This window comes from Arachis ipaensis, chromosome B10 (assembly GCF_059453495.1).
Source record: "Arachis ipaensis isolate K30076 ecotype BB chromosome B10, ASM5945349v1, whole genome shotgun sequence".
NCBI lineage: Eukaryota > Viridiplantae > Streptophyta > Magnoliopsida > Fabales > Fabaceae > Arachis > Arachis ipaensis.
The window spans coordinates 16,483,357-16,509,248 of record NC_142435.1 but is presented as its reverse complement, the minus strand read 5'-3'; the positions used below and the strand labels follow the sequence as shown (position 1 = coordinate 16,509,248).

General features: G+C 29.1%; 2 protein-coding genes across 2 annotated transcripts; one reads left to right on the top strand and one right to left on the bottom strand.

The window, feature by feature from the left end:
- Positions 1 to 4,326: 4,326 nt before the first annotated feature.
- LOC107624008 (putative pectate lyase 5) lies at positions 4,327 to 7,333 on the bottom strand. Its single transcript, XM_016326436.3, has 4 exons — positions 7,106 to 7,333; positions 6,104 to 6,847; positions 5,664 to 5,802; positions 4,327 to 5,078 (listed from the first exon to the last, which is right to left on the bottom strand). The coding sequence occupies exons 1-4, from the start codon at positions 7,210 to 7,212 to the stop codon at positions 4,857 to 4,859; spliced, it is 1,212 nt and encodes a 403-aa protein (XP_016181922.1). The 5' UTR covers positions 7,213 to 7,333; the 3' UTR covers positions 4,327 to 4,856.
- A 5,569-nt stretch (positions 7,334 to 12,902) lies between these two features.
- Positions 12,903 to 14,943, top strand: LOC107620230 (uncharacterized). Its single transcript, XM_016322424.1, has 3 exons — positions 12,903 to 14,136; positions 14,591 to 14,695; positions 14,786 to 14,943. The coding sequence occupies exons 1-3, from the start codon at positions 12,903 to 12,905 to the stop codon at positions 14,941 to 14,943; spliced, it is 1,497 nt and encodes a 498-aa protein (XP_016177910.1).
- The last annotated feature ends 10,949 nt before the right edge of the window (positions 14,944 to 25,892 follow it).

Here is a 25,892-nt window from a genome sequence, read left to right as displayed (position 1 = left end):
GTTCCATCTCACTCACAAATTGAAGAAACAATTCTGAATTTGAAAAGGGCACAGGCAGACTTAGATGAACTCTTCTATCAAGAAGAGATTAAATGGGCCCAAAGATCTCGTGTGAACTTGTTGAAAGCGGGGAACAAAAACACTCGATTTTTTCATCAGCAGGCATCTTAACATAGAAGGAATAAAACTGAAAGAATCACTGATGACGAAGGGAATCTCTATAAAGAAGACGAGAAACAGAGTATATGGTTCTCCCTTTTCGACAACAAATGCACACCGGAACCTTCTCATTCTTGATGGTGATTTTTTTGGAGGGAGAACCAGAGTATTCCTGCGTTTAATCTTTGGTCTTTCTTAGGGTTTAATGTAATTTTGTAAAAACTCTGTGGGTGTAATAGGCATTGTACACAAGGAAAGAGACGAGAGTGTATATAAGGGGCAGCACACAAAACGACGTCGTTTTGAGTGACAGGGACTTATATGTCCCTTTTTCAAAAGCTCCATCCCACTAACGTGCCACGTGGGAACGCCGTTAAGCCAGGTAAGCAGAGGGAAAGCCAGGTCAACCTTTTCCGTCAGGTCTGACGGTGGCTTATGGACGAAAAGACTGATCCGTCTAATTTTTAGGGACGTCAGGGACTTAAAAGTATTTTCCAATGGTTAGGGACGAAAATATCCGCGGGTTAAAAGGTCAGGGACTAATTTATCCTTTTCTCAAGAAAAAAAAATCATGGTGCATTAATATTACTACACTGTCACCGTATTTTTTATGTTGCCAAACTATTAAAGTTAACTCGAATGATTAATGAAAAAAAATTTATATTAATAATTATTGATAAGTGACTTTTATTTATGTACTGTAATTAAATATTATATTACGTCTTAAATATATTAATTATTCGTATAAAATTTAACCGTAAAACAACATTAAATTTATTTAAAATTTTTTAAAACTGAAATAAGATATTTAAAATTTTAAAAATTAAATTATAATGTAACTCAATTATTCGAATCAAAATAATATTTTACTCCTAATTTTTTTTAATTTGGTCTAGGGTCATGCATGCATTGCTTTCTTCCTCTACGCATGGAGAATTTAATGGTAATATTTGTTGTTAGTGTAAGATTATTAGTAGGAGTGCCATACATATGAATACACAAATTAAAAGGAAGCAACTTTTTTGCTCAAACATCAATTAAGGCCTCTTTCTTAAATCATTGAGATTCACTCATATTCCTGGTTTTTTTTTGGTGTAGATTCTGTCATATTCATAATTCATGGGACCCCTTGATGAGTTATTATTTTGGTCCAATATGAGAAAGAACGGAAAAGGCTCCCAAAAAAACAAGAACCTCAGGGGGCCCAGACTATAGAGCATCTATCTTGAAAATATATAAAAAAATATTAAAAACAAACATCTAAATTAGTCCTTAAAGAATTTGAAATAAGATACTTTAGTCTCAATAAATTTTTATTTACTACAAGTTTTCAAGAAGTACTCTCGTAGTAAAGACTGATCTTTTTGTTGTTTTCAATCAATTTTTAATATGCATATTAGATAAATAAATTTTTAACAAATTTTATTATAAAACAATTAGATCAAAAAAATATCACTATATGATCTCTTTTAAAATAATAAATAAATCAATCTATTTTATGAAAATAATTTTCAAAGACTTATAAAAAAATAAAAATGTATTAAAATTCAAATATTCGATTTAAAATTTTTTAAGGGCCAATTTAGATATTTAATTAATTAAATTTATACCAATAATAATAATAATAATAATAATAATAATAAATTAATTTATTATTATTATTATTATTATTATTATTATTATTATTATTATTATTATGAAGAAAAAATGCCAGATTAGTCTCTTTTTGAAAAAACTAATTTAATTTTTAATGATAATTTTTACATTTGATTGCCTATAATAAAATTTGTTAAGAATTTATTTTTCTAACATGAATATTAAAATTTTATTGAAAGAGATAGAGAATTTATTTATTTGACGACAATAATTTTAAAAACTTTTAAAATAAAAATTTATTTAAAATTAAAGTATCTAATTTAAAGTTTCTTAAAAACTAGTTTAAATATTTACTAGTAAATGAAATAACTTATCTAACTTGTGCCATTAATACAAGTATGGAACATTATTTATTTATGGAGTTATTTATTTATTTATTTATCTTTCTACGCGAGCCATTAATACAACAGTTGAAAGTTGTAGCGGTAACTCAAATTGTGGATGTCGAATTTAATTAAGAGGACAGAGGACAAATTAAAAGGTAACGACAATTTGTTATTAGGTCCTCAAATAGGGCATGCAATAGCAATAGTTTTGCTCAATTATTCCATTTATATATTATGATATATCAACAATTTTGAAAAGATAGAAGTGTTAGTTTAAATAATATGAACTTTTTAAATTTTAAAAATTTACTTTTAAATAATAAACATGATCCAAATTGTTAATACTTCACAACATAAATAAAATAGAACAAATTAATTTTTATTTTATTATTGTTATTAGATTAAATTATTCTATTAATCTCTATAATTTTATTAAATTTGTAATTAATTTTTTATATTTTAAAAACTTTTAATTAGATCTCAACCTTAATTTTAAATTTGTAATAACATTATTATTATTATCATTCCAAATTTGGTAGAACTTCCTTTGCAATGCAACTTATTAATCAATGCACACAATAAAAGTGGGTACTTCTACAGTTCTACTTGGTTTGGTTGTGACATTATTATAGCAAACAACATCTTGTCGGAGACACATAAACTTGAACCTTTGTCACATTGGTATTCAATAAATTATGTGAGTAATGTGACAAAAAATTTCAATAAATTCATCTGAGTAATGGATGCAATACTGTGTGTTAAAGTTTGTTCACACATGCATTTTGTTGTTTGGAAATCATGAAATTGAATTCACCCAATAATTGAAGTTCATTTTATTGATTTGTTAATAATAACTAATTATTTTGTTTTGTTAGAAATTAATTATATAGATTATAGAATTTATTTATAGTCGTATCTCTTTAAATAAAGGTCCAAAAATAAATTATTTCTATTGAAATATGATCCAATGATAGAATCAAAATTGAAGATTTGATTATTCTAAAGTATAAAATTTGATCAATTGAAAAACAAGAGAATATTAGATTAATTACTTAGTAAAATCGGCACATATTATTGTAAAACAATTATATATGATATGCGTAAACAAAAAATTAATCATCACATAAGTTATCATATATTTGTATTATTTGTATATATGTTGATTCAGATATTTTTCTAACAAATATAATCTATCATTAAAATAATCAAATCTATCATAATAAAATGATTATTAAACTCGCTATAATTAAATAATCAAACTCTTTTACCACAATAAAATTAATTTTATTTAAAAACATGAAAATATATTTCTATACGGTAGTCGATTTTATTCTTTAATATTTAAGTTGACTCTTAATTTTGTTCTTACATTTAAAATATTTTATTTTTATTTTAAATATCTTATTTCGTCTTATTTTAGTCGTGTAGTTAAAATAAAAAAAAAAATCTTCTAAATGTACTTTTTTCATCATCATTTTCTTTTAAGTAAAGACAATAATCATAACTGTGGTGGTCTTGGTAAAAATTGAGGTGATTTAAAAGTTAAATTAACAGAAGCATGAGAAGAATAAAAAAATAATAACAAATAATATTTTTGAAAACCAAAAAAAAATTGATTAAAAATTAATAAAGTACTTTATTATTTGGTGTATGGGTTTTGAAGGAGTTCAATCTAATCATTATTAAGTGGATTCTAGAGTATGGAATTAATTAAATTGATTTTCTTTGCTTACCAAACATTTTCGACGGAAATATTTGGTAACTAAAGAAAATCAGTCAAAAATAGTCATAACTTACCTTATTTAACATTTATTAATTATTACGATAATTAATAAAAGCTAAATAAGATAAGTTCTCGCTGTTTTTTTTGGCTCCCTAACATTATCCTTATAAATAAACAAACTTAAAATTCATCAGCTGATTAAAAAAATTGAGTTCTAATTGCATCTCATCATTATTAGATTCAATGGTCCAACTATATTTTATAATAGTGGATTTAAGTTAGATTAGATACATAGAAGAATGTAATATAATTTATGAGAGAAAAAAAGGGGGATAAAAGCAAAATTGTAACCTACATGGTTTCAATTACCAAGGCGATAATTGAGGTTCACTTCCATTGCATGTGATTGGATATAGAAGCACATGTACAGAAAGAGAATAGGACTTTATATTAAGAGCATAATAATTTAAATGAACCTTTTTTCCTTTTTTCTTTTTCTTCTTTCTGGTTCTTCAATTCATTGAACTTCTAATTATATCAACTCTTTAACTTGTGTCTCTCAACTTCATCAAACTAATTGGATCATTTGATTTGTCCTAGACACAAGCCAAGGTTGTATTACAAATACAAAATATCAAATTCTTGATATACATAAAAAAAAAAAAAGTTGAATGACTTTTTTTTCCTTTTCAAAAGTAGCTACATACATTTAGCATATAATAATATTTTTTGCTTTTATTAATATAATATATTCTATCAATCTCAAATTAGTTATCTCTTTTATTTTTTAATAAATTCAAAAAATAAAAGAGATAATTAATTTAAAAAAGATTGAGTATATATATATGAAGATAAATATTTTCATAAAAATGTCTTCACATAAAAATGATATTACAAACGGTTAGATAGTTTAATATATTTAACTAAACTATCTGACAGTTTACAATATCATATGAAGATGTCTTTATAAAAATATTCACCGTATATAAAATTTAACAGCGTGATCCCTTTCTACATTTAAGAGATCCAGCTGAAGCAGTGATAGAACCAACAAGAGAAGAAGATTTGGCTGCCAAACTTGAAGCTCTTGCATAGCTTGAAGATGCACCTGCTCCTGATGGGGTAAAGAATGCACCATTTAACATTAAATCTCCATTAGACCTCCAATTCCAATTCTTCCATTTACTTTGTGGTGTATCCTCACGCTTTGTCACCTGAATATATATATTTCTTAAATTAGCATCAAGGTGTAACATTAACATAAACATAAATAACAATCTATCTAAGACCAATTATATTTTCAATCCATGAAGTGGATATACAGGACATAATTTAGATGCTAGCTACTTTTGGATTTTTGGCATCCACCAACTCGCAAATGAATAATTAAATTTACAATCATGTTATGTATAAAAAAAATTAACTATTAAATCATTTATGAATATAAAATATATATTAATAATTAATTAAACAATAAATATATATATTTATATATAAATATATAATAATTAATTTGGTCATTGATTTTTTTATCTACATAGCATTTAATGAATTTAAATCCAAACACTTTAAAGAATATTGTTCTTAAGATTTAATGAATCTAATTAAATCCAAACACTTTAAGGCATGTAGATACGGACTATAAAAGAATAGCATTTATTATGATTTTAATTTATACAATTAAATAAAATTACCCTAGTGCACAATGCACCAACTTCAATTTAGTTCATCTTAGTATTATCCTAAGAAATTATAATTTATAAAAAAAATAATAAAATTATACTCTGTATAACTTTTACCTCTTTGAAGGTATTGTCATTAGGAGCAAGAAATCTATTGCCTTGGCTGTTGATAGTTGGTGCAGCACTTCCTCCAATGGCATACATTTGCCAATGAGTATAGTCATTGTTCACAACATGGAAATACCCATACCTACATCTACAAATACAAAAATATTTGACAATAAAAAAATTAATAAAAAATAATCAAAATTTATCGTATTTAATATTTATTAATACAATAAATTTTAACTTTTTACATTTAATAAATAATAAATAATAGTAATATTAAAAAGACAAAAAAAATAATAAAAATTTTTTTATTTATTATTTATTAATTATTATAAAAAAATTTAATTATTTTTTACTAATATTTTTTTGTTACCAAATATTTTCGAAGAAATAAACGGGAACAATAGTAATGATGCATCTATCTTGTGGTCCAAATAATTGACACATACCTTGGCATCCTCTGAACTAGGCCTTCTCCAAAATGGTTAAAGGCAATGGTAACTTGCATATTCTTATCTTGAGTGAAAGTATCACTATGTCCCAAAAGCATAACCTTGTTATGGTGAGTCAAATAGTTATTGGAGATGGTAATGGCAGTAGATCCATGAATGGCGTCGATTAATCCGTCGCGACAATTCGACAGCGAGCAATGGTCCACCCAAACATGGCTGCCACCAAAGATGGAGACGCCGTCGCCGTCGGAAAGAGTCCTCCAGCCGTAATGTGAAGGAGAGTCTCTAACATAGGCATTCCCACCTTGCTTACAATCATGAATGTTAATTCCATGGATTATAATGTTTGAAACATATTGAATTGTGATGCAGGGTCCACCAGCAATGTGGACACTAACTCCTCTTCCATCAATGGTCTTGAAAGAATTCATCATTAGCTCTTGTTTAAGCTTAATTACCATGTCACGCTTGAACACAATCCACAATGGCTCTTCTTGAATCACACCATATCTTAGTGTCCCTGGCTTTGGGCTAACAGGGTGGTCGCCGGGGTCCGTCACCACGTATATTTTGCCGTCTCTTCCTCCGATGGCGTGCTTGCCGAATCCGATGGCACAGTCTGCCAGCCGCTTCCGGTTCTTCTCCCAATTCGGATCACACCTCCAACAATCGTCGATCGGGTTGCCATTCCCACAAGAAAGAAATCCCAAGTTCCTCCTTGCCGATGCATTGTTAATGCTCCTTCATTCAAAGCAAAACAAGTTCAATTAGCTGTCATTCACTAATTCGTGACGGATCTGAACTCCATTTAAGATGCTTAATGAATTGTTACATATACAAGACAGAATTTGAACCCCAATATTTACTTAAGTGGACGAGTTGAGTTAACCACTCGACAAACCCAAATTAATTTCAAATTCTATTATTTAAAAAGCAATTGAAGGGATAATAAAGTGCATTTGCTAATTGAAAGAAAATGTGTTGGTTCTTATATATTACCTGTGCACTTCTTCTACTACTAATTCAGGGTCTTGAATTGGGGATGAAGAAATAATGGAAGGTGCTAGGAATAGTAGAAGTAACATAAATGGTAATGGAATTGCCATATTGCTAGCTAGTTATGCTGGAATATAATATAGTGTATATGATTTTTTTTTTCTTTTTTTTTGTGATGAGCAGTGTATATGAATTATGATAGTGAAGGAATGTGATGAAATAGTTTTCTTGATGAAGTAATGTGAGGGAAAAAACTTGGAGTATATATAGGGAATAAGCTATATGATGAAAACCGTCACTAATAATAAAATAATTAATTTGTAGAGAAAGAGCATTCAGTATCCCGTGATTTAAGGTAATTACACATTATATGGAACTATAAGAATTTGGTAATCATTTAAGCAAACTCCCTTAATTATTGTCTGTATTTGGAAACTAAACTTTGTTAATTTATATCAAGTGGTATTCTAGATCCATTATTTAAATACTAACCAGAATTGTTAAACAATGAGGTTATTTTAGTCTAGTTATTTTGTCAACACAATCAAAATTAATTGAAAAAGAAAGATGAAAATACATAAGAAAAAAAATTAGTTAAATTCAGTTAGAAAATAATTTGTCCATATAATATTTTTTATTGTTAAAAGTGCTGCTGCTTATTATCCATTATTGAGAAATCAGAATCAACTTATCTAAAAGGGTGTTTGGAGGATTAAATGTTGTAACAAAGTTCTAATCAGAAATTAACTGTGCGCCGACACTTGCTAAGATGAGAAATCTTTGTCGGTAATTTGATTTGTGTAAAGTGGTGCCACCGGGCCACTAGTGTTGCTACTATTTGGTATTTCCATGTACACTTTTAATGAATTAAAAATATTTATGTAAATAACAAATATGAGTCAATTAATTTGATTCACATTTATTATTTATAGTAGTTATTTGACTTTTTTAATTAATGAAAACTAAAATTACTTACATGTATATTTATAGAAACTAAACGTACCAAATCAAATATTTTTAAACACACTATTGACTTTTATAATTTCATTATCATACAAATAAGAATCTAACTTTAGCGTAATTTATATTAATTTTATAATAATAAAAGTAGGTTTAATTATCCTGTTGGTTTCTATAGTTTTACAAAATTTTCAATTTGGTTCCTATATTTTTTTTTTCTTTTAATTGGGTCTCTACACCAATTTTTTTTTTAATTAGGTCCTTCTTAATAGAAATTGGTTTAATTATATAGGGACCCAATTAAGAAAAAAAATTGATGCGAGGACCCAAATAAAAGAAAAAAAGGGTATAGAGATCCAATCAAAAATAAAATTTGGTGCAAGGACTCAATTAAAAGAAAAAAAATAGAAACCTAATTAAAAATTTCATAGAAACCAACAGAGTAATTAAGCCATAAAAGTATAAGTTAATAATATAAAAACAGAGTTTTAACTACTATGTATCATAACGATACGTATTGGAAATATTATTACTAATCTTTTTAATTTTTATCTTAATAAATATATTGAAAGAACTCAAAATGTTTTATATTTTTTATATACTCTCTTTTAATTAATAAGCTACAAAGACTCATCATGTTAACTAAATATAAAAAAACAAAAAATATTATGTGTACATAAAATATTTTAATATATATTTTATACGAATAATTAATTTAAAAATTATTTTTTAAAAAAATTACGGTATTTTTATTTATATAAATTAGTTATACATAAATAAAAAAGATATTAGAGGAATGACTTTTTTTTAGGATTTGGATTAGTTAACTTTGTGTTTCTGTTGGGTCTTTTGGCCCTTTTATCAAGAAAAAAAATTAAAATTTATTTTATATATACAATAATTCATCATCTAATAATAAATTGTTAAATAAAATTATAATTTATAATAGATTAATATTTAGTATGTAGAATTAGAATACGCATAGTAAAAACAAATTCAGTTATAGGCGATAAGAAGAGCCCACATGAGTGAGATTCAACGCAAATCTGCATCTGATGTCGCTGTGGCCGTTGAAGTAGGTAACTACTTTCCACACATCATACAAACATCATTTATGGCATGCCATTCCCTTCCCAAACCAATATCCATCTCTCTATTTCTGCATACTCCTGTTCCTTTTCCTTATGCTCACTTTATTTTTTTCTTCAATTTAATCCTTAGCTTGGACCAGAATATGTGTGCATATTTATGGATTCTATTTTTATATAACTTTGTTTGAATTTGTATGTTTACTTGACAACTTTAATTTTAATGACTATTATGAGATGATTTTATGAAAGATGATAATGTTATTTCTATTTTGATAATATCACTTCTTTTTTCTATAAATTCATAAAAAAATATAATGTAAAAAAATCATATAAATAATAATATTATTAAAAATAAAAGTGATATTATTATTTTTTTTAATTTTATCGTTGAACATTAGAGGTGTGTATTTTTATATTTATTAAAAATATAGTCTCTGTGGTGTTTGTAAGTGTATGAAAACAAATTCTCTTCTTTAAGCTAACGTATAGAGTTAAATTAGACTTGTTTAATTCTAATATAATATCGTACCTTCTAAAAGGTATCAGGCTTAGAAATGAAAAAATGAGAAAAGGAAAGTAAGGGAGAGAGAGCAGAGAGAAAAGAGAAAGTAAGTTATAGTATTCTATTATTGATCAGAAATGAAAATTTAGTTATTGAGCGGGTAATTTTTTTTATGAGGAATGCTAGGACCAGCAACATTTGGGATTTATAGCCATTAAATAATTATTAGTGAGGTTTTTAATGGTGTGAAATTAATGTGAGATTTCATCTAATGACTCACTTTTCTTTGATAGTTACATGGTGGCCAGAATTTGATAAAATTGTTGGCCCCTAGACTTTTTTTTTTATATATAAAAAAAATATTAGTGTTTTTGAAAATGAAATTATTTAGTGTAATTATAAGTGGATAAATTATGTAGGTAAAAAATTAACACATAAAGTATATACTGCAATACATAGGGTGTTTGTTGTAATACTTAGTGTACGTATTGGATACGTATCATCATTTTGATTAACACGTAAAATGTTTATTAGACACATTTTTTATACATCTATAATATTGTAATATATTTTAAATATTAATATTCAACTAAAATATTATTTTTATTTCTATATTAAAAATAATTTCTATTATTGAGTTTCTATTATATATACCTAAACACTGTTAGGTGTTATTTTTAAAATTAAAAAATATTATTTGTATACTAAAATTAATTATTAAAATCAGTTATCAATATATTTATGTATAAATATTTATGTAGTTTAATTTACTTTTAATGTATATTTATATTTTAACATGTATTTTATACTGATAAGTAATTTTAGTGGTTAATTTTAATATACACACAATATAGTTTAAAATCATATACTTTCTAACAAACTAACTGTCATCCTGTTGAGCTGCTAACTTTATTTTTTAGCTTACTCTATATCCAATACACTATTATGACCCGTACTTTCATTTCTTCTTACACTCTTCAACTTCTTCTAACTACCTTTGATCTAGTGCACTGTCATGATCTGTAATTGCAATTTCTTCATCAATCTCCCAATTACAAAGTATGAATAGACATGTGTATGGTTTCATAATACTTTCAATGTGAATGTATTTTAATAATACATATATGTAATAATAAAATTTATTATATTGACGAAAACGTTTGACTTATTCATTTACGAAAAGAAAATCATCTACTAACTTAAAGTCATAATCATTTAGTTTGTCTAATTGAAATAAAAAAAAAATTATCTACTCAGCACATAGCAATTATTTTTTGTTTTCTATTTATTAACTATAAATATCTAAAACATATTGCACTTCTTTAATGAATCTTTTCAATTGAAAATTTGAATGAACAGTTTTGATTGTGGATATCTACGAGTAACTTATAAGGTACGCTTTAAGTATTGGTCCCATCAAATAATAATAATAATAATAATAATAATAATAATAATAATAATATATATATTAAGTGAAATTTTTTTCACTCCTAATTTTCTACTATCATAGTTATCAAATCTGACTCGACTTGAAATTCTGTCATTCGGTCACTTAGTTAGACCAAATTATTCGTTGAACCGGCCATACAGTAAATCCGGTAGAACCCGATTTGACTCGACAGATTTTAATAAAAACCGGTGACTCAACCGGTTGAATTGATCCGGTCCGGATGGTGAAAATTTTTTTTAAACATGTTGAAACGGCGTCGTTCCACATTCAGTTGCTCCCCCCCCTCCCCTCTTTCGTTGAAAGTGAAACCCTAATGCCTAATCCCCCCTTCCCGCCCATTGCCCCTAATGGCATCTGAGACTCTGAGACTCTGAGTTCCAATATAACCGCAGAAACCCCTCAGCCAACCTCGTCTCTTCGTCTGCTCTCCGTCGTTCGAGCTCTACACTCGGTAGTCCGTCACTCCGTTGTCTCTCCCTTCACCTCATCAGTTCGTCGTCACTCTTAGTCTCGGCCTCACCTCGTCGTCACTCTCAGTCTTGGCCTCACCTCGTCAGCGGCAGAAAGCGTTCATCAAGAAGCATCTCTGTCTCTGCTCCCTCGGGTTAGTTGGGTGGTAGTAGTGGTCGTTAGAAACGGCAGAAAGCGTTCATCAAGAAGCGTCTCTGCCTCTGCTCCCTCGGGTCAGTTGGGTGGTAGTGGTGGTCGTCAGAAAGCTCAAAAAGCGTTCATCAAGAAGCATCTCTACCTCAGTGCCTCTGCTCCCTCGGGTCAGTTGCTCTTGTATTTGATTTTTAGAGTTGTTGAACCTAAGCGTATTTTAGTTAGTATTGTTATGGAATCTGGTGGATATTACTGTTGTATTTGATTTTTTAGAGTAGTTGTTTAATCTGGGCGAATTTTAGTTAGAATTGTTCTTGAATTTGGTGATTGCTACTGTTATATTTAGTTTTTTAGGGTTGTTTATTGCTGGTTGCTGTGTTGGTATAGAGTTGTTGTTGGTTGCTGCTGTTGTATTTACTGTGTTTTTTAGAGCTATTGTTGTTTGTTACTGGTTTGTTTAAAGTTGCTGTTTGTTGAATCAGTGAACTTTGGTGGAATGGTGGTGGTTGTTGTGTTGCTTAAAAACTGACTTAAAGTAAATCTTTTGTTGCTAAAAATATTTTTAGTTTCTTTTGCTAGAATTTCAAAAATGTCTTCATCTCAAACACAATCAGAAACGCCACCATCTCAAGAACAAGCATTATTAGCGACTCCTACCCCAGATCCTACCACTAAAAGAGTTTATAATAATAGAGGAAAGACTGATTCTGCTTGGGGTCATTGTAAACAAATTGTGAAAAAAAACAGAAAAAATTACTATGATGTGCATATATTATGACAAACTTATTAGGGAAGGTAGGATTAATCGATTTAAGTATCACTTGGCTGGAAAAGGAGGAGATGTTGAGAAGTGCAAAAGGTTCCACCTACTGTTACTCTTCAATTTGGGCAAAATATTGAAGAATTTCTAAATAAGAAAAGGAAAGTTCAAGAAAATTATGCAGAAAGTTATGGAGCATGTGATGAAGTTGAAAGAGAATTTGATAGAATGGAAGAACTTGAAGCACGACAGCAACAACAACAACAACATTCAAGGACAAGGTTGCCACCACCTGCAACTAGGAAAGGGGAAAAACTACTAGAATAGAGACTTTTTTTTCCATCTTCAACAACACCTGGAGCCCAACCAACTATAAAAAGTGTATTGCAAAGTAAAGAAATTGCAGAAAATGTGACATTGTCGTTGCAAAGTGGATGGTTGATGTTTCTGTGCCATTTAATGCAGTTAATTCAGCATATTACCAACCAATTATTGATGCTATTACAAACATGGGTGCAGGGTATAAAGGTCCAAATTTTAGTAGAGTTCGTGGGTATTTCTTGAGTAAGTTGGTGGAGAATGTGAAAAAGATGATTGAACGGTATCGTGAAATTTGGAAGCAAACTGGATGTACTATCATAGTTGATGGATGGACTGATCGTTGTAGGCGCACTTTAATTAACTTCTTGGTTTATTGTCCTAAAGAAACTATCTTCCTAAAGTTTGTTGATACTTCTCATGCCTCCAAGACTGCTGATTTGTTATTTAAGCTTTTTAGGGATGTTGTCAACTTTGTCGGTCTTGAAAATGTTGTTCATATAGTGACGGACAATGCTGCAAATTATGTTGCTGCTGGAAGGTTGTTAGAAGCTGAATTTCCTAAGTTGTATTGGTCTCTTTGTGCTGCGTATTGTATTAATTTGATGTTGCAAGATATTAGAAAGTTGGATGAAGTAAGTGAGATAGTTTTACATGCTTCAAAAATTACTAAATACATATATAATCATTGTCATCCATTGTATCTGATGAGGAAGTTTACTGGTGGGCGAGAAATACTTCGTCCAGCTCCAACTCGCTTTGCTACCAATTTCATAGCTTTGCAGAGTATTCTGGCTCAAAAAGATGCATTAAGAACTATGGTAATTTCTAAAGAATGGACAATCTCAACCTACTCCAAAGAAGCTAAAGCTAAAACATTTGTGGATCAAGTTTTAGACTCTAAGTTTTGGAATCAATGTACGGATATTGTCAAGATTACTGCGCCACTTGTTCATGTGATCCGTATTGTGGATAGTGAAGATAAAGCTGCAATGGGTTTTCTTTATCAAGCTTTTTATAAGGCTAGAGAAGAGATGGTGAAGAGGTTTCAACTAAGAAAGAAGATTGTGGAGCCTTACTTGAAGATTTTGGATATTCGTTGGGATTCACAACTTAAAAAAAATCTTCATGCTGCTGGCTATTGGTTAAATCCTGCTTTTCGATTCAATGCTGATGAATTTAAAAAACATAAGCAAATCACTTCTGGCCTACTAGATGTAATTGAGAAATATGCATATGGTGATCTAGAATTGAATTCTAAGTTGACAAGTGAGATGAGAATATATAAGAATGCTGAAGATGATTTTGGAAGAAAATATGCACTGCGTGAACGAAGCACAGTGATGTCAGGTAAATATTTTATTTAGTTTTATCTTTCTTTATTAGTTTATTTATTTAAAAAAGCTAATTGTAATGCATTGCCTTTTTTTATTTTAAGACCAATGGTAAAAATCTTATGGAACTGGAGCACCAAATTTACAAAAGTTAGTCATTCGTATTTTAAGTCAAACTTGTAGTTCTTTGGATTGTGAGCGAAATTGGAGTATTTTTTTAACACATCCACACAAAGAAGAGGAATCGGTTAGAAGTTAGAACATCAAAAGCTTAATGATCTTGTTTTCGTTCATTATAACTTGAGGCTACAACAAAGGTATCTTCTATAACTATTTATCTAATTTTAAAAAGTGTTGTTCATTAAAATTTAATCTTTAATTTAATAATTACATAACTTGATAACATATGAAGCTAATGAGAAAGCAAAGCTATGATCCAATTTGTCTTGATGTATTTGATGACCATTCAGATTGGATATTGAAAGATTCACTGCTATTTTTAACCCTTGAAGAAGTTGATGCTCTACGAAATGATTTAGCAAATATGTCCATTCAACCAACTTTGGATGATCTTGGTAAATTCTTCAATTGCTTGAATATTTTAATTGTCAGTTGCTATTATGAATTATTCTTGATATTGATTTGTGAAAAATACACAAATGTAGATCAATTAAATTTGGTAGATGACCAAGATAATGATGGACCGAGTAACAATGCTATGAAAGATATGGATGCAAATCAAAATGAGGTAAATGTTGATCAAGCTCCAAATTTATCCTATAAAGATGTTGATGCCGACTTTGAGCTCACTCCTTGGATTTGATTTAATGATTGTGTTTTCTTTCACTTGTTCTTGTTGATTTAAATTGAGAACATATTTTATACTAGAAACTAGTTTATTATCTTTTTTTAGATTATTAGTTATGTTTAAGACTTGATATTAGATTATTAATGTTTGTAGAGACTTACATTTTAATTTTTTAAATATTATTCTAATTTTATTAATTATAATCGAGTTAACCGAGTAAATTAGTAATCTATCGGTTAAATCAGTAACCCAATAACCTAGTTCTATGATCGAATTGATTACCGATTTAGTTCTAATAACTATGTCTACAATTAAAAATTATAACAAAAAATTGTGATTAAATTAAACATGCCCCCCACCAACTGTTTTATTTATGTTAGGGGTATTTAATTTGGTATCATAAATTAAATTAAATGTTTGGTATCATAAATCTTCCATGCTAAATTTGGGATCATTATAATAATCCAATTTGAGGATTTTCAGAATATACATTTATTTCCGTGACATGATCCATGAGTGGTCTGAATGAAAGATTAACAAAGTGATGGGATCTATATGGAGAGAATGGGGAAATGATTGTGACAATCATAAATTTTATTCTGTCCAAAAAAAAAAAGAAAATACATAAATTTGTAACACACTAAATGATCTGACGAGAACACATGCATGAGCATGAGCGTGAACAGGGGAATCGAAATCTGATGACTGCTAAATTTTAAAGGTTTGTGAAATTTAATCTAGAAAGAAAAAAAAAAAGATATTAATAATCTATGAGTCAAACTTTGATCCACTGATAATATAAGATATTATATACAGTTGTATAATTAATTTTTATTTATGTAATTAAAATAAAAAATAATTAATTTTACTGATGTAATATTATATAATTAAATCTCAAATTGTTTAGTTAGCTATTTATAACTACCCAATTTTTTTCAATTATTTATCTTCAAAATTTATCTTTTTGGCTATTGAATATTTTTATTAAATATATTTATATCTAACCCTCTTATACTACTTTCTCTTGCTTACTTTCTAATTAATACTTTAAAAATAATTATAACTAAAAAATTATTATTTAAGAAATCCCTATTACAATAAAATCATATATAACTATAATATTAAGATTTTGGCAAAATTAGTGAAATTAATAATCACTCTTAAAACCTATTGAGAACCAAAATTACACACAGGAAATTACAATTAAACTGAGGACTCAATTAGTAATTACTTACAATTTTACCATGTTATAAAAAGAAACATACAATTAAGTGATAGTGCAAAACTATATTCCTAAATTAAAAGTGCATTAAGAAATGAATTATTCACTAAAAAAAATTAAAAGAAAAATTAATAGATGATGTAGTTACTATTACACATGGGAGGACCGTACTATCCGTGAATGTGGTGACATGGATAAGAATTCACGTTCACCCCATGTGGCCAGTGTTCCTTCCTCTGTGGGACCTACTTGTTCACTGCTTTAAATCTTAGCCCTTCATTTGTTTGACTTTGACCTCATCTTAATCTCAGATTAGGTTCAACAAATTGGGCCAAGAATTCAAAAGGTTCACTCTTTTTTTAGCCTAGTCGATCGATTCCTTCCAATTGGGTGATATTAGCCATCAAAGTTCAACCATTACGGGTATATAAATCCATGCATGGCCCAAAAGAAATTCAAATACTATATATATTAGTTAGTTCATTATTACGTTTAAGGAAGTGTCGAAAATTCAAATTTTGCTTTGTATATGCAGTTTAAATTTTGCTTTGTATATATAGCAATTAATTAGTCAATAATAAATTTTTAAATAAAATTTAAATCCATTTAAAATTAAATAACTGACTTGATTTTAGGTATGTCGATTAGAAAATACCGTAAAAAATAATAACTTAGAAAATGTTTTAGTCTCTTAATTAGAGATCTTGAATTTAAGTTTGAATATAAAACCTTCACTAACATTCCGTGAGATTTGGACTAATTAATTGAATTCTTGATGATAGGACCTATCTCTAAACCCCTCTCTTCATCCCTTTCAATTCGAAAATGCAACTCATTGTGATGGTCACGTTACGCATATTTTTTTGAGGAAAAACCAACTTAATGTATTATGGTATCGTGTATATGTGTGGTTGTAGTTTTATCCTCCAATATAATTTAATTAGATGAATTCAAGGGTGGAAAATTGATAAGGCTACTTATTATGACTACTTATATAAGTTATAAGCATCATGCATGTTATGAAGAATATTTTACATAAAATTAGCTTGTTTCACGCTTTTAGAAACAAGAAAGAAATACTCTACTAGGTTACTTTTGTTGAAAGGGAATGCCAATGTCGAAGTCGAACAAGCTTCTTCATTTAATTAAGGAAGGAATGTCAAACACTAAGTTCATTGTTAAATGCAAGCAAGGTATTGAATCATAAAGTGTGCAATAATTATTTCATTGTTGACTTCCGTATGCATTAGCTTCGTGGCTCCAAGGTGCAATAATACTTTCTGCATTTTTTTAAAAATAAAAATAAAAATAATAATTGAAAGTTTAGATAGGTTTTTTTTCTCATCATATATATAAATAGAATAACTATAGAATTAGAATATATATATATATGGTAAAAGAGAGTAATATAGGGCCTTCTAATATCATGTTGTCTAATCATTTTTAAAAAAAATTTCTAAACGAATTATAAATTCAATTGTATTTAATATGTTAAAAGTATAAAAGCACTCAACTTTCCGTGTAAAACAAAACAAAATAAGAGGACTTTTTAATTTATAAGGATATATCATTTTTCTAGTGAAACTATTGTGCAAACAATAAAGCATGTGAGTTTGATGTATAGACATTTATGTGTTGGTTGATGGTTGGATAAACTACCCTATGATTGATATTGGTTTTGGTGATAAAATACTTATTATTCCACGTCTAAGTCTATCATCTAATAAATAATAGAAATTTTATTAAATTATTATTCACATAAAATTATATTCATGTCAAAATAATAGCTAAAATATATATAAATGTATATTATATTAATTAAACAGTCTAATCAAATTATATTTTTAGATGAAGATATTTTTTTTTGCAAATAATAATCAATTTATTGACCAACTTAAAGAAATTGCAATAAATGGGCTCACAAGTTTTGCTAGAAAAGCAAATAGGGTTGTTACACAAGGCATGCAAAAACGTAAGTGGCGGGTCTTTGCTTTTCAAGAAATTATGTGCTATAATCAACTTAGGTTGGTCGAGTGGTCAGCTCACTCATCTGCTTAAGCAAGTGTCGGGAGTTCGAATCCCACCTTGTGCATACAGCAACTCATTGGCTAGCGACAAACCCTTAAATAAATTAGTCCTTAACCTGTCGAGTTGGAAAATACCGTTTGGATAAAAAAAAAATCATGTGCTATGGAGGAGTTAGAGTGATGAAAGAGCATTTTGGTTGTGTTTGAAAGTTCATGGAGAAAGAGAAAAAGAGGAAAAAAGAATCGTTTCTCTGTTCTATTTAATTTAATGTAGTAGTATAAAATAAGATTAAACAAAATCATAATAAATACTAAATATTTTTATTTTAGTTAAACCATGCATAGAAGACTGAGACAACTAGTAATTGGCCAACTAGATATAAGTTGTCAACAATGACAATTCTAAAAATTAGTCATATTTTCTTTTTCAATATTCTCTTGTTTTATTTCTACTATTTAATTTTTTTGAAATATTAAAAAAATCAATTCTAAAAAAATAGAAAAATTTATTTGTATTACTCGATTCAATTGATGATTATTAATTGGGCCGTATACACAACCGTACAGAAGAACATGCACTATCTACTTTAATTTGATGATATTTCGTCAAAATAAGCATGTGAAGTGGTTTCATACTTTCATCAATTATTATTATTATTAGATACTATGGTTTATGGATTATCCATTATAATTATTATATATATGTAGGCAAAAAATAATAATAACTAATATAACTAATTCTATCTCTCAACACTCTCATGATTCATGAACAAAGCATGTGGGCAGCTAGAGAGCAATGAGCATTCCTATTATATATGCTGCCATATCCTTTTATATATTATATTCTATTTTATGTAGTGGTGGAACTGTTTACTATACAATCCATGAGCAATATAATCATTTATGTCTTGAATCCTTTCCCATTGATGAATGATTGAGAGTCAATATGAATATTAGTTGGACCCTCCCATATTTTGAATATATATATTTTTTCTTCTTTTTGCTTGGAATATATATAATAACTCTCTCGCTTTATTAATTTTAAGGGATAAATACTGTTTTTATTTCTAAAATCTAGGGTTAAAATAAAAATGGTTCTTAATCTGATTTTTAATTCGAAATGGTTTTCAATGATTCATTTGATATTAAAATCGTCCTTTTGAATTTTTACAAACAAAAATACCTGTATTTGTTATTGACAATTACAAAAATAAATATAACTTATAAATACATAATGAAATAAAAAAAGGTAAATTTATTACAATACTTCAATTAAGGAGAAGACACTATCATTGTCAATCACTGGAAGAAGAATTGAACTAAGCTTGCATCACATGATTTTTCAAAACTCAACCTCTTCTCGAACTCGATCTTTTGCGCATAGGAGGGAGTTGCTTTGCTACCATGGTGAGATGCCGATGTTGCAAATTTCTGGGACAAAAGAGAATCCCGGTCGCTAATGTTGCTTTGCTTTATCATTAATCTTAGTTTTTATGGAGAAACATAAGGTGCTCCAAAATGACTCAAGAGAGAATTAATTTTTTTTTTCAACTAATTGACTTAAGTTTTTCTTTTGTTTTTTTTTTTTTTGTTAGATATTTTTTTGTTTTGACTAAGGTAATAGTTGTGTTGAAGATGTGTTGGGATTGGGCTAAGATATTGGTAAGGTTGAGTTCTTGGATTGTGATGCTCCTTGGATTGAAGTGTTGGGCTTAGTTGTTTTCTAGGACCTGCCTCTGGACCTTTTGATTATTGTGTTTGTCTTATTAAAGTGTAGTTGTGATGATGAAGTGGCTGAGATAATTTTTCTCTTCATGTCTATCTTAAAAGTAGACTATGAAGCTGAACCTTTTTTTTCCTCCCTTAAAAGTTTGTTGTGAGCTGTTGCTTGTTGTCTCCTTTTTTTTATCTTAGAATTCTTTGATGTTTGGACCTAACAAAACAAACAAATGCCAAGTAGGTTTAGGATAACACAAACATAAAAGAATTTGTAAGAAAATAAAATCCGTAGCATACATCATGTATAAAATTAAGGCATCTCTCCTTCTTGTACCCAATTGCCCCACATCTTGAGCATCTTTGTATTTGCCCTCTCCTTAACAAGTGACTGTGGTTGTTGTCTTTTTTCTTTTTTTTTTTTTAATTTTAAGGAGCTATTCTTCTCTTTTTTATTGGTCATTAGCTAGATCTTCTATATAGTGATGGCATAACATCGCCATACTCAATCTTCTCTCAAAGATCAAGACTATATAAAAGTTGTATCATTTACTCATAGCACTTCAAGTAAATTTCTTTCTTGTAGTAACTATCCAAAAATATTTTAAGTTCCTTCAAGTTAATGCAACTAATAGCATGTGCACAAGCAATTTCACTTATTTGTCACTTTCTATTTGAACATTCATAAACACTTAAATCCACAACCAACTTCTCAATATTATTAACAACCTCATATTGTTAAGTTACAGATCAAGAGAGCTGCCACTCTCCAGCTAATCTAGACCTTCTCTCTAACTTCATTTTAATCCCAGGTAAAATAGTCCTTAAATAGTTCTAAATCAGTTCTCTATTTTGTATCCACCTAGTCATTAACTTAACCCTAATTTTTTTTAACATTGTAATTATAGATTTCTCTCTAGCATCTACAGTTACAGAATTAAAACTCTCAAACATACTGTTAACAAGTGTATGTACTTTAAAATGAAAAATAAACCTAAATCTAGATTAATATCTAGATACAATGGTATTTAAGTATCTAAATACTTCCTGATTCACAGATCTAAGCTCTACCATGTACTTCTCATAGTCTTACGAGTGAGTAGTCTTAGCACATTTTCATATCATTTGCTTCAGAAATAAAATTGAATATTTTTTTAAATTATTGTATAAATACCTCGTACAAAACCTGTTGTTCATTTCTAGTATCATATCCTAAAATGTTGGCAATAATCGCTAAAACAAAGGAAATTTTACATTTCAGTTACTAATTATCTAGTTAATCATAAATTAGATGAACAATTTAAATCGACAAATAAGTTTAATAAAATACTTACTTTCTATTGGACAGACATGAATATTGATCTTCCCATATTCTCAATCTCAATATCATTAGTAAGATGACTCAAAAATTATATCCATGAGTTCTTGGTCTCGACTTTAACAACAACGTATGCAATCGGAAACATCTGATCATTAGGGTCCCATCCTATTACAGTCAGTAGCTACCTGAGGTGTTTTTAGAAAACATCCATTCAAATCAATGAATAACTTACAGTGCTAAAAGCTTTTCTTGTATACATTCAAGTATACATATATCCTTCAGGAAACACATCCTCCTCCTCAACCTTTTTGCATAACCAAAAACTCTACATGATCTCTTGATTAAACTATTTTACACTTGGCAAGTGCATCTGCATTACCTTAAAACAACTTCATATTTTTCTTAGGATTTTTATCCATAGGATCCTTGTACCACAATGCTAAGATATTCTCTTCAATATAACCAAATTGCTTTAACTCTTCATACGCTTTAAAAAAGGACCACCGATTACAGTCAATATCTTCTATAATTGTTGTTTCTCGTCCTACATATTGTAATGACCCCTATATCATAACCAAACCAACCATCATGATAGAGCTCTAATTTAAAATATCCCATCCTTTCCTCCAACACCGTATCAGTCAAGATCACAATATATTACTAAACTGAAAAAGAAAACCAAAAACTCATACAAAAACAATCTTTTTTTCACAGACATATTAAACTCTAGTGTCATTACAAATCCATTTAGTCTCCATTTAATCATTAACAAAAAAATCAACCAAAACACTCACATTCGAAACTAACTATTGGAGGAGAGAAATCATAGTCAATGGAAGGAGGAAACCATATTTAAGACAACTTTGCAATTATTAGCAAACTAACTATACACATGACCCTTTTTTGAGAGAACTCATAATCACCTACTTTCTTCTTTTTAAGAATAACTTCTGTTATTTTCAATTCTGGATTAGGATATGAAACAATGTTATATTGGTTTCTGAAATGTTGTGATTAATTGATGAATTATGAGGGACAAATGAAGTGTTTTACACAAAACTCAAATAGAAAAAAATAAAAAAGAGTATTTTTGTTATTTAAAAAATTATTATCTTCAAAATGACAATTTTAATATCAAATTATGAGAACCATTTGGAATTAAAAATAAGGTTAGGGACACTTTTAATTTTAACCATTTGAGACTAAAACAATACTTATATCTTAATTTAACATTAATTTTTCATAATAAAATTCACTCCAATTTTCTATTCTTGCATATATGGCTGGCTCAAGAAGTTTTAATAACCATATCTATTTACACCATTGTCCCTAAAAGTCCGTTTAGTACGAGAGAAAAGGTTATTGACTCTTATCGAAACTCCTTAATACCATGCATGGTGAAAGCAGTGATTTGTAAATAAACTAGTTAAAACTAATTTTTTTTATATGCTAAAAACACAAATAAACCAGTTTAAATTAATTTTAAATTTTAAATTAATTTTCTTAATTGATTTAAACAAATACATCATATTATAAACCAGTTTACTATATAAAAAATATTTTGGTAATAGTTTTTAATTCATTTAAAATGATTTAGTAGAATTTCAATTCAATTTTTTAAAAAATTGAACAATGAACAGCCTAATTTTTTCTAGGTTTTAATCCCCGGCCCCGGGATTGATATAAAGTTTGATACCAATACAAAGTTGGGGCTTATTCACATGCTCATCAAGCATGAGAATATTTATCAATGACATATCAAATAAGGGTTCTTAACAATAAAAACATAATAATGAAAGGTAACTAAAGCAAAGAAAAATGTTATACACAATTCTCAGCACTTTCAGAAACACTAGATGAAAGAGAAACAAATAAAAGAATTCTAAGTATTTTTGGCACCATTTGAGTTGGAGTATTTTCTAACTATGTATTGTTTGTCACATGCTTCAAAATATATGTAGGCTTATTTTCTAAATTACATTCTCATGTATGATTTTTTTTTTTTTTTGAAAAAAAAAAGAGGAATTGAAAAAAGATATATGTGCTTTTTCTAATGCTTTATGAACATATAATTTTTTTTTTATTTGTGTAAAAAAAGAAACTCATTCCCCTTATATGTCTATTTGAGTTTTTATCTTAAACCATCTCTTAAAAGTTAGTTAAATATACCGAAAGATTAAGTAATTAGGTCATGTTTTGGTTGTGCTAGACTGATGTAATTTCGTGATGACTGGAATAGAAGATAACATTTGGAAAAGAATTAAAGGGTGCAGAGAATAGTAGAATACATAGGTACAATTTTTTTTCGTTTTTGGTCGTAATGCAGGAACAATTTTAACCCAAAAGCCTATTTTGGGCTTCAAAATCTTATTGAAGGCATAGTTTTTGGAATGGTTTGGGCTCTATTTATCCCAATTGCACTAAATGAAAAAAATGTTGAAAAGAAAAATTTATAACCAGCCCAAAAAAGAAATTTACAAATCTATTTCTAAAAATGGAGACAAATGCATGAAAATGGACTGTTGGGTCCAAAGAGAGAATAATTAAATGGAGCTCAAATCCGCGACGGATTAGTCATTGACCTGCCGAGTTGGGGGATACCATGGGCAACTAAAAAAAAACGAACATGTTACCTTGCTGGATGCTTGTGTGAGCGTGGCTCCTCTTAGAAGTTCCGTTGTCTACTTATTCAACTAATGATATGTTTCATGCACATTGGCTCACCTATCTTACGGGGAGTTAGGTTAGAGATGCTTGTTCCTTTGGATACATGGAAACTAATACATATGCTGAGATTAGGTCTGTTGAAGACATTTCTATTATGCACTCTCAAAGTTTCATAGAGATCTGTATAAATAAGCCAGGCAGTTAAGACAAAACTAATGACAAAATAGAACAAGCTGTAATATGAGAGGCCTCAGAGGAGATATGGAGGATAGTTGTAGAATGTTTGCAACAAAGTAGAAAACTTTCTTCCTATGCCACATAATAGGTCATTATCATTACAAACACTACAAAAAAGATATTGAATACCGTCGAAATTTTTGTCGGCGTCGCAAGTTATCAGCAGATTTATCGATAAAATTACCGACAGATCTGGCAATTAATTCATCAGGTCCAAACATTACTAGCAGTTTCTATATTCCGACAGTAATTTCGCCAGTAAAATTTGGAAGGAAACAACAAAAAGTGACGCGTCTTTTTACCGGTGATTTACTGTCGGATATATCCGACGGTAAACTTGTTTAATGAAACATTGCATTTTGGTCACACGCAACTCTTTACCAGCAGATTTATTCAACAGTAAATTCGTCGGTAAACATGCCCTAGATAACGATATCTATCTCTCTCAAGCTAAGTATGCTTCTGATATTCTTGCTTGAGCCGGAATCACAGATAATCGCACTGTGTCTACTCCTATTGAGTCTAATGTCCGATTTATGGATGACACTGTTTTGGATAATCCTACTCTTTATCGACAGCTCGTTGAAGGTTTCGTCTACTTGACTGTCACACGACCAGACATTGCCTATCCAATTCATGTTCTTAGCGAGTTCTTGTTAGCTCGTACTAATCACTGTGCGGCAGTTTTTCGCATTCTTCGCTACATCAAAAGCACTCTGTTTCATGGCCTTTATTTTTTTATCCATTCATCTTTAACCCTTCAAGTGTACTTTGATGCTGATTGGGTTGGTGATCCCACTAATCGTCATTCTACTACTAGTTATTGTTTGTTTCTTAGTGACTCTCTCATTTCCTGGCGAGCCAAGAAACAAAAGTTCACTGCTCGATTATGCACCAAATCTGAATATCATGCTCTCGCTGACACTACTGCTGAGATTGTCTCGATTCGCTAGCTTCTCGAAGATTTGGGTGCTCCTCAATCGTCCTCCACTAATTTTTATTGTGACAATCGCAGTGCTATTCAGATTGCCCTTAATGATATTTTTCACGAACGCACCAAACACATTGAAATTGATTGTCACTTTATCCAACAACATCTCCTTATTGATGTTGTTCATCTCATAGCTGTTGGGACTCTGGATGAGACTGCTGATATTTTCACAAAGGCTCATCACCCTACTCGTTTTCGGGCTCTAGTATCCAAACTCAAGATGGTATCTTTAGGTCCCACTTGAGTATGAAGAAGGATGTTAGAGTATAACTAGGATCAATTAAGATCAGTTAGCATCAATTATATTTACTTATTAGCATATCTGTATAGGTATTATAAGATATTATGCTTTTATTATTTTGATTTCTCTAACACCTATATATATCCTTGTATATTGTATCATTGCAACACACTCAATAATATACAATCACTTTCTTCAGATTATTTTCTTTGTTTCCAACAATTTTATTTTATTTATTTTTTATTATAAGCTGTTCTTGAACTGTATGGGATGATTGATGCAGATACGAAGGCAATATTGTTCTGCTTGTGCAAGATAATTCAGTTCGTATGTATAAATAACCGTGACCGTCAAGCTTGCATCTAATTGTCTTGCTAATTTTGTTGCAATGTCTCTGTATTATATTATTCTTGTTTTTTTCTTGTTGTTGTAGTTACTTACTTACTGTGCCTGCTACAGGTTGTTAGAGAGAGACAAGAAGTTCGATCTTTTGAGATAGGCCCTCAGACTCTTCTTCACCGGAGATAAAATTGATTTGCTGA